Here is a 10,390-nt window from a genome sequence, read left to right as displayed (position 1 = left end):
GCAATGGTGTTGTCAGGATTTGACTTGCTTTATAAAACCTCTGCAGAAAAAAGTGAAAAAAATCACACCCCGCCCCCTCCCCCCTCTACAATGCAGTACAAGTGCCTCAACCAACCAACTCTTGCTTTACTCCAGCGTGACTTTGGAAATTGCTCCTTGTCACAGATCAAAGGTACATGTGTGCACTGGCCGTTCCACGGTGAACATTTTGCACATTCGGGTACGTTTCTCTCTTCTTGGAACTTGTGCAAATCAGAGGCCACAACTTTAGGGCAGCCTTTAATTTTAAGCCACTGGGCCTTCACCCTCCCATCTGGATTTCATTCACCGGCATGGGCAATGGTGGTGCCAACAGTATCTTGTACAATCACAGGTTAATTGGTGAACGTGGGGAATATTCTCATCAGAGTAAGTCTGTCCTCATCCTTCTTACCTCCCCATCTTTTTTTTTTTTTTTTCCGCTGAGTGGGAATATCAAGCAAAAATAAATTAAATTTGACCATCCTGGACAATAACCACGAGGTTTTTCTCAGTACCTAACATCAATACAAGGCACGCCCAACAACACACACACCATAAGAGCACTGCAGAGCAGGGCAGGGCAACCTGCCAACCCAGACATCTAAGTGCTAACTGTTTGTATATTTGTCAGTTTTCTGCTGCCCTCTTTTCCTTGGCTGGTGCACAAGAAGTTGGGCTCCTGCCCTCAGTTCTCAGCAGACCTTGTAGCAGACTCCAGACCACAACTTCCTCTCGTGGCATCACTTTCTGAAGCTGCTCTCTGGGATGGTGAGAGTGCGCCTCCTCAGTTTTCTTCCTGATCCTTCCTCCAGCAAGTAAGTGACATCAATAGCTGCAACAGACCACAGGCTATTGGTAAAGATGGTGACGCCAGGTACAGCTTTACTATTTCCTTACAGTTTTTTCAAGGATGATTGCATCCATAGAGATATTCAAAACTCCACTGGACAAGCTGCTGAGTAACCCAATTTGTTTGAAGTTCGCCTTGCTTACAGGGGAGGATGATTAGACCTCAACCCAAATTACTCTATGAGGCTATGCATTATTATTTTGTGTTAGCTCCCAGAACATGAAAGAAAAAAGTGATTTACTGGTCTGAACGCAGCTCATCCTAGGTTTTAATTCTAATAGTTATCTAAGCTATCTCTAGATCACCCTGAGAAGCGTGTTACAGTATGATTACGTATACACAAACCAGTTTGTGGGAAGCATATGCCAGCAACCAAAGCACGAACTCTTTGAATACCACTGGCCTGTTAAAAGGATGACCTGTAGCAACATTCAGGTTGCTGGATCTCCGCTGTCACAGCAGCTAATGATATTGCAATTAAAAACAAGGAACTACTTAACCAGGGCAACCACTGCACCATCATTTTACAATTTAGAAGTTACCCAGAACCCAACAGTAAGAACTATCACTAAAAGTCAAAAATTACTTCCTAAATTCTTTCGTCTTTCTTTGCATGTCTGTTATGTTTCTCAGTTGTAAACAAGGAGTAATGGGGGAATGTCCTCAGACAGTCTTTGTGGTTACTAAATATACTATACAAAACAGTGTCAGCAGTAAGAAATTTCATATGAATTCAGAAAACTGCTACTGTTGCAAAAGAAAACATTACTGCAAAGAAAACTAATTATTAATGTCCACTAGCAAAATATTCAGACAAAAGTATTAATTTTATCAACACAGTCTGCAGTGAGCTAAAGAAAAAGCAAAACAAAACAAAAAATCAAACTACAGAAGAAATGCTCTTGTGTAACCACAGCATAAAATCTCACCGTTTTTCCCTGGGATTTTCTCTAAGAGGGTTAGCAGGATTTGATTAAGTCTCTCTCTCTGAATATGCCGCCTTTCCTCTGGAGTGCACAGCTGCCTTGTGTCAGAATTGCCTTCTTCCACCTTTTTATCAGTTTCACAGGTCTCACTAGAGACTGCCTCTTTTTCTGGCTCCTCTGTGCTAGGCACCTCACTTGAAGTTTGCTCTTGGTTTCCTAATACATCCTCAATAAGTGGAAGAGAATCTTCTTCTTGGTTTAAGTCTTTGATCTGTGTTTTTGAACGATCTGTTTTCCAGGATGATCTGGCAGGAAAAGAAGAGTTTAAATACCAAATTTTTTCAGACACTTACCTGAAAGGTGAATTACTAGAGAGTCAAGGACTCCTCAATAGGTAGGAGACTTTCTGGAATCTCCGTCATTTTACTTAATAATACATGCATTCAAACCTAGCAGATCTATGGGAGGATATAGGCCTATAACCTCATTTGCATAAGGTCAAATGCAGTCTTTCAAAAAACAATTCCTTTTTAATTTCAATTTGTAAATATTTTCATTTGCCAAAACAGGTGAGCACAACACATACTGATGTTTTTTCTTCAACTACCATGGCTCCTGGTAAGTACCTGTAGTCTCTAACAGAACTGAGAGAATGCACTGGCCCTGGCTGTTATTACAAGGAATATGTGGTCAGTCTATTCAGTGACTGATCTCCCTCCTGTGCTGGGCTATGCCTTCTCCCACATTCAGCTGCTTCTGCTAACTTTCAAAATGGCTTCTGTACTTTCCTGACTAATAAGCATATTATTAAGGAACACCAAGGCTGGTTCTATATTCCCTCTCTTTCCCCTCATTCCCTTTTCTTTCTCTGAAAGTTCAGAGAATTGCTTTAAAGAATTTAAGTTTATTATTTCCACAGCACCCAGGAAAACGGGTAGGAAGAACACTGGACACTTGACAAGCAAACAGGATCTATCCCATCTCTTCTCAGCCAACAATCTGGTAGGTAAGACTTACCGGCCTCCATTTCTCTTGTAGTTGTCTGGTACATAATGAGGCTATAACAACAATAAAGATTATGGTTAATACTGAATAAACTTCACAGTGGAAGGAAGTGCTGGTCTAGTGTTATGGAAGTACCAATACAGGACTTGCCTATCTGGCACTTTGCATATGCCAGTGCATGGCTGGTGTATCTCACACATTAGACAAATCCAAAGGAGAAGGGATAAAAACCTCATGTAATAGGGGTAAATTAGAGCCAGACTTGCTATCTGATTCTTTTTATCTTCTAAATAAATTTTAAGCCATAGACCATTATGAAAAAAATACTCTTTACTTTTTGCACAGCACAAGTTCAGAGCCTTCTCGAAATTCACTATAAGAATCTCTCTGCTCCCGAAGAAAAGTGCTTACTTGCAGAAAATCTGCCACATCTGATACCTCAAAACTCAAGAGACAAAGTAGTGTTGTGTAGGAGGATGTACACAACGAAGAGTTGCTACTCCCACAGAATAGAGGAAAATAAGACTGAAATGAATGGACAATCAGATGCAGCATGGTAAGGCAAGGTGTACTTCATGATCAGGCCACCTACCTATTCGGCTGCTGGTTTTTGATAAGACATCCACTTTCAGTGATTATTATATAAGAAAGCAAGTGGTATGTCATTTGATAAAGCAGAGAAATGGAAATAAGAAAATTCTGCTTTTCTGTATTTGGAATTCAAAGGTACTGCTGAAAAGCATTTTATAGGCAAAGTTTATTAAAATATCGAGCAATTACATCAAAGGAAAGAAAGCCTGACACAGACTGGCTAACAAACTCACACTGGACTATATGCCGTGTGGTTCTCTGAAACATATAAAATTATTTTAGAGCTGCAGAATTGCTGCCCAAAAGTGAATTTTAAGATTTCCTCTGTTCAGGAATGACTTGCACGAAATTACCATCTAGATTTCTGTCAGAAACCAACATCTCCAAACTTCCACATCACTATTTGTTTGCCTCAACATCTGTTTGCCTTTCAATTGCATATTCTGTGTCTACAGTCAATTTTTATTTCCAAACTTTTTTTCTAGCCAACTATTCATCCAGTCTGTGTATGCTTGTGTGTCATTTTCCTCAGGTTTACAATCCTTCATTCATAAACAGAGAGGCAGGGGCTTCCGAAAAATATGTCCAGCCTTCTGGTAAAAAAATAAGGAAGCTACGAGAAGAAACACTTACTGAGAAGTCTCTCTTGGGTGTGAGTTTCTTGGGGAAGTGGTCAAAGGCATAGGGCTTGGTGCAGACAGGATAACGATTCCGGTGGATCTTGTAGAAGAGATGAGCAGATTTATCAAGGCGGTAATCACAAATATATACATCCTGCTCCTTCACACCTTTTGGCCTCCCTGCAGTTTCAAAACGAAGTACATATGAAAAAAATATTAATCAGATTCAAGAGAAGACAGACAGGATACCAGAACAAAGCCATACACAGTGTCAGAAATATGGGCTTTAGGGTGTTAAGTTACGATTCTGAATCAAGGGGAACAAACGCTGGACACATGCCTAGTTCAAATGTAAGAGAAAAACCTGTAGATTCCAACCAAATAATTCCAAACCTATTTTTACCACCATCACAGTCTCTTCCTTACGCACTGCAATACAACCCTGCTGCTGTCTCCTCAGTACTGCCCCTTGTGCAGCAGAAACCACTGTTCAGTGGTGAGGCAATAGCGCCTCCTCAGCTCTGATACCCTGTAAACATTGGCTACTGCCTTTTTGCAGCACTAACTATTTTAGCATACTTCCCAAATTTAATTTCTCATCCTATTAAGTTTCCTTACCTTTGCAGTAGGTGTATAGGTCAAGAACACAGCACGTTCCCACAACAGCCTCTAAGGGGATAATTTCATACAATGGCACCCGGAACAGCTCATTGTGATAAAACTTTCGAGAAGGGGAATGATGTGTTTCATGTGGACGGAAATAATGATGACCAAATGCAAACCGCTCCTCTCTGCTCGAAGATGTGTAGGTAAGAGAAGAGAACAAACAGAAGAAAAAAAGACTATTTCTATAAACCTGTGATACAACTTTACCTAATGCCCTCCATTTAATTTTGAACTATCTACCTTGTACTTTGCAGTCGCTGTGATGAAAGGCAAACTTACATGAATATAACACTTTCAACTTTATCCCCTTCAACAAGTGGAAATATTCCTATTGTGATTTTTATGAACACAGCAGACTTACCATGCTGCTATCAATGGGGCATAAGCATTTAATCATGTTACAGTGGCTTAGCAAGTCAGTGATCATTAGCTGAGCCAATTCAGCTGTCAGTGTGTATTCTCAGCCTATTCCAACAGTGAAGGAAATGTATCAACTTATATCTCTTATCCCTTGCTTACACCTCCAACTTTATATGTTTTTACTTCACGGTTGTGGAGCACATGCAGAGACAAGTGGGAAATCATCACGTCTTTGTAACTTAACCATGTTCAGTCCCGCATTTTTAAGCTATAACAAGACTTCCACAAAATTACTGTATTTTGACAGGTAGGTATATGGAATGTCTCAAATTCAAAAGATGCCTTGAACATACTTCTCATTTTTCCAGAGTTTTTCAATGCGGAAAATATCGAGTTTCTCCCTGTTGATGTGGGACAGCAGCCGATACGACTGCCGGACAGGGTGTCCATCTGGAGTTCTACGGCTGTCTCTCATCAGGTAAACACAATCACCTGGCAATAGGCACAAAATACACACCTGTAACTTCCCATCAGTCCAGCACACCAAAAATAGAGGAGTAAATGGTTTCATTAAAACTAACATGACAGAGCTACCTAACATTGAATTGCAGAGTGATACAAAACCAATCCAGAGCCAGTAAAAGGAGGAAAGGTGACCCTCATCATTTCCAGAAAAACTTTACTAGCAAAGAACTAAACATAACTTGAACTGCATGCCCACACTGAAAATAGTAACGTGTAACGAATCCAGATAAATTATGGCAGGACATGTAACAAAATAAGTTTTTATAATGACAGTATGTACAAATTAGTGATAGCTGCAATGTTTAAAGAATAAGACTTTAAGAGGTCCTCTGACCAGAGACTGAAGAACCCTCACTTATTTACAGGGATTCAATCACAGTAAAGTGTGCACTCACACGTCAGGCAGTTGGACGCTTTTCAGCCTTGTTCATTGAAAACATGAGGAGTTCTCAAGCTTGGAACTTGAAGATAGACTAATTCAATTGTTCAGACAACTCCCTGGCAGTGAAGGCAGACTGACATAAAGAAATACTATCCTCTCATAAGCCTTTTCAGTCTTATCACAAGATCAGCCTCTTCCTAATACACAACATGCAGGAAAAATGTCACAGTCTATGCATACTGCAACTGCAGGCCTGATGGTCACTACGGTCTCTTTTGCCTTGCAATCTGCAAATTGCAAATTGCATGACCTTATGGAAACCAGAGACAGAAAAAAACTGTTTCAACTCTGCAACTGAATCGCAGCAATTACTATAGGCAAATGTCATGCTTCAGAACCTTTGGCGGAGAACTCGAGATCAGCAAAGAATCCATGTTTTTCCCCTTTTTCTACTGTAATGTGTATTACTTCCTAGCACCTTCCGGGCATAGCCTTGCTCAATCTATTCCCTGTAACTTCACAGGCACTGTTGGGGCCTAACTGTTGGTGGCAGTTCAGTCTCCTTTGTCCTCTGCTAATGATACACGGAGTTTAGCCATGTAAGCTAACATTTTTCTAATTAATCACCAATCAAGCCCTATAAAATTAGAGGTATGTGGTTTTGTCATGACAAAAACGACCTTAACACTATAAATGACTGGAAGTTGACACAAAAAGAGCTAAAACATAACTAAATGAAACAAATTACAGAAATGCTGATGCAACCCTAGAAAGACAGTTATTCTTCAGCTGGCAACCCAGCAAAAAACCATGAGATGGGAACACCAAATGACTGAGCTATAGACAAGACAGAGAATGCAGAGCAATGATGAGGAAGAATGAGGGAATGTAAATTCTAGAATGCTGCAGAGGATAAAGAATGCACTGTACCTTGTTTTCTGTTTTTTTTTTTTTTTTTTTTTTTTTTTTTTTTTTTTTAATTCTCCTCTTTCCTGAGGACTCCTATTCCTCCCTAGCAATCACGCCAACTGGTTTCATTCATTCAAGAGCATTTCTCTTAAGAATAATACAGGATTCTTTCTAACCTTGTATGTATCTGAAGAATGATGTTTAAAAAAAAAATCAGTGATCTTCTTTGCCTTTACTTCTAAATGTTAACTACTGGAAGCTGACTCTACATCTTTCTTCTTTGGCCAGAAGCAGAAACCTATCTGTGTTAAAGGTAATTAATGTTTCTTCGTCAACCAGTCTGTGAGAACTCAGGTTCCTTACTATGTGTCACCCCCATGCTAGCACAGGGGGCAGCTTTCTACTTCTAAAAAGATAAAAACACTTAAAACGAGGCGATGCCAGAAATCTGTGTACTCTTATCTGATGGAAATCATGGTAGACACCAAAGTAAGCACATACCTTGGCGCAGCAACAGATCATCCCGTAACAAGCATATGTAGTAAACGCAGCCAGGCTGGGCATAATGGGGACGAGGAATCATGGGAACCTCCTGGAGGAGAAAAGAAAAAGAAAGGAAATGTTAAGACAGCCACCATAATCAGCGCAGAACCGGGTCTGATATCCTTTTTGAAATATGCAGACGTGGCTACAGAAGAACTGACACTTAACATGACTAAATGTAATCCAAGGAAGCTACATTATAAAGTAAGAATCTCACAATGGCCTTGCCAATGTCACTAAATATAAATGAAAAAACTGCTTCAATTGGTAACTGTAGTAATGAAGAAATATTTTTTACTCTGTTCACAGATCGAGGTTCACACTGCTCACACAAGTAGTGTTCAACGTCAGAATTCACACCCATACAGTCGCAATGCTGCCACACCTAGAAAAATAGATGCATCCCAATTAGAAATTCTTGTGATATATTTTATTTATAAATTGTACTTTCTCAAAAAGTATTAAGGAAAGCATGAAAATAAGCTTCACAAAGGAAATTCAAGACCTTCTCTGAACTATTTCATACTGCGTAAGAAGACAGCTAAGATCTCCATGCAACTCTTTATGTAAAAGCCTGTAATTGCTGAAATTCTGCTTGACCAAAGACAGGAGTTCTGGCAGTTTCAAGAAGTGCTAGCTACTCTATACAGAAATGCAAATTGCATTTCCTCTTTGAAAACAGTATCTCTCAATTCTTCTGGAGAGAAAATGAAGTTCTGAAGAGGTAATTTAGGCTATTATTAGTGATGCAGAGGCTGCTGGTAGAAGTTCCACTGGTTATAGTGAATAGAAAAAGAGCTCCATTTTGTGTTCCCATGCCTCACCATGCACTTTTCACACTGGATCATGAGTCCTTCATCTTTGTAAAGGCCACAAATGCAACGGATCACATCCTCGTCCTTCTCATGACCATTTTCTTTTTCGCAGACAGATGTCTCACTGCTGTCAGCTTCACTTGCTGTTTCTCCCACTATTTCATCAATTTGGGCAGATGCCTCATGACGAGCATTATAATACGCTTTCCGTAGCCGGCATACATCACGCCCAGTTGGAGACTTTCTGCCATAGTATTTCTGAATAAAAACAAAACAAAGAAACAAAAAACCTTTGTATGTGTTTGGTTTTCCCCTGCAGGTTCCATGTTTTTGCGCATTTCTCCTGTTTGTACACACTCTTGAAGGTGCATCCACCCATGTGGTAACACGACTGTACACCTACTTCCTTTACGTTGAACTGCAGGTCCATGTATCTTAACGTATGACACTAAAGGACAATTTACTTCTCCCCAAAAGTACTGAAATTTCATTAGGCTAGCTATTGATGCATGTCCTTTACTTTCTATTTGTCTGACCTAAGGCAAACAAAAGCACTAAGAATAAGCTGAAGTACATTAATTATCAATGTCTGTTCATCAGAAAAGGATTATCAGAAGTTCCCCTTCTCTAAAATATTTTTTCTTCTTTCATTACTCTAAGTCAGCAAGAGCATTAAACTAGGATATATTCCCAGTATCTATGCAACAGCCTTAAGGCTAGAGGGAGCCTCACCTCTGCATTCCGGAAGACCTTCAGCATGTCTCCATCAAAAGCCTCCACAGTTTTATAATAGCCAGTCAAGATCTGTTTCTCAATGGTGGCAAGGTCCAACGGGTCAGAGATCTTTTCATAATAGTCTGCGTTTCTAAAATGGGAACGTATGCAGAATGTCAATTTCACCAGCATTTCAAATGTATGCAAATCCCTTATAGAAAACCATGGGTTGCTCTGAGAAGCAAATACTTACTTTTTCTTTGGGGGTAGGTTGAGGAGGGGAGCTGCAAGAGCCTGCCTGGAGGAATCTGTAACGGGAACACACAGTTTAGCAACACTTACTTGAATAAAACTTAAAAAAAAAAAAAAAAAAAAAAAAAAAAGAACTAACTAACTATATTCTATCCATGTTTAAAAGAAAGGCTGTTCAGGGAACTGATATGGAGTTTGTTTCAAGAAGCTGGTTGCTGTACTCTGGATATATCAAAATGGAGGGCAGTTTCCTTGCAGTTCAGTAAATTGTACCATTTTGCTAAACTACTGAAAAATCAGTTTAAAAGCATAGCAACACCTGCAGATTCTGGTGTCAGAGGAAGGGGTTGAGGATAACATTGGTAGCAGGAGAAAGGAAAAAAAAAAAGCAAGAGGTTATTTAAAGTCCTGACAAACTCTTTTTTCTATTATTTCATATTCAGAGAGTTCATTGTTCCAGAGGCTGAAAAACATCTCTGCGGAGATTTTTCAGGAACACCACATCACCTTCACCTTTGTAGGATATGATGCTATCACATATTTCCTTGAAGATCTGTGCTAGGCGGGCAGCACGAGCCACTTCAATATTCTCTTCAGCTGCAGCCAAGCGTCGTGTTCTCACAGAGCGGGCGGTCTGAAGGGCTGAAAACTGGGTCATGAAGACGTCTGAAAGAGAGCAAAAAAGAATTATGTCTAAACAAGAATTTACTTGAAGATCAAATTACAGTGTCTTTTCTGATCCAGCAAGTCCATCACCAATTATTAAAATTAACTTTTTTTAAAGCTACTATAATAGTAAAAGATTATTTTCACAAGTAGGTTCTCTCACTGCTTATAGCTCATCCAAATGGTTAAGAAGGTTACTAAAGTATTTTATGTTGCTGGAGCAAACGTAGCATGTCACTAAATTCACTCAAAATACTCATTTCCCAACTTCTCGTGTACCTTACAGTGGGGACCAAATCCTGCACAGCAGTGAAGATTATGGTGCTGTGAACAAAGGGCTATTTTGAAACAGTATTAATACATTCATTCCAATACCTATGTTTTGTCCCATTCCCAAAACTGAATGCCAAAAAGCTTTCTTCTCTAAAGGCCTAATTCGTAAGAAAAAAGCATTAATTATTTCAGAGGAAATTGCAGAATCCCCTAATGCAAAAATACATTGAAAATATAAAAAAAAAGTCTGTCTTATCCTGCTATGTAAATAT

At 39.5% G+C, this 10,390-nt stretch overlaps 1 protein-coding gene across 4 annotated transcripts in view; it reads right to left on the bottom strand.

Moving 5' to 3' along the window:
* Positions 1–10,390, bottom strand: part of ASH1L (ASH1 like histone lysine methyltransferase) — a 57,431-nt gene continuing 47,041 nt past the window's right edge. For 2 of the 4 annotated variants that reach the window (XM_035567243.2, XM_035567242.2), the window contains exons 17-28: positions 9,693–9,845; positions 9,181–9,235; positions 8,946–9,078; positions 8,223–8,471; positions 7,697–7,783; positions 7,357–7,447; positions 5,393–5,531; positions 4,632–4,804; positions 4,027–4,193; positions 2,815–2,855; positions 1,801–2,102; positions 1–853 (exon numbers count right to left, since the gene is read on the bottom strand). In XM_035567243.2, coding sequence (XP_035423136.1) covers positions 762–853; positions 1,801–2,102; positions 2,815–2,855; positions 4,027–4,193; positions 4,632–4,804; positions 5,393–5,531; positions 7,357–7,447; positions 7,697–7,783; positions 8,223–8,471; positions 8,946–9,078; positions 9,181–9,235; positions 9,693–9,845 — 1,682 coding nt within the window. In that variant the 3' untranslated portion in view covers positions 1–761. Of the gene's footprint in view, positions 854–1,800; positions 2,103–2,814; positions 2,856–4,026; positions 4,194–4,631; positions 4,805–5,392; positions 5,532–7,356; positions 7,448–7,696; positions 7,784–8,222; positions 8,472–8,945; positions 9,079–9,180; positions 9,236–9,686; positions 9,846–10,390 lie in introns of all 4 variants that reach the window. The other 2 variants (XM_035567240.2, XM_035567241.2) reach the window with 2 other exon arrangements.

This window comes from Cygnus atratus, chromosome 28 (assembly GCF_013377495.2).
Source record: "Cygnus atratus isolate AKBS03 ecotype Queensland, Australia chromosome 28, CAtr_DNAZoo_HiC_assembly, whole genome shotgun sequence".
Lineage (NCBI taxonomy): Eukaryota > Metazoa > Chordata > Aves > Anseriformes > Anatidae > Cygnus > Cygnus atratus.
This window is presented reverse-complemented; position numbering and strand designations above follow the sequence as displayed.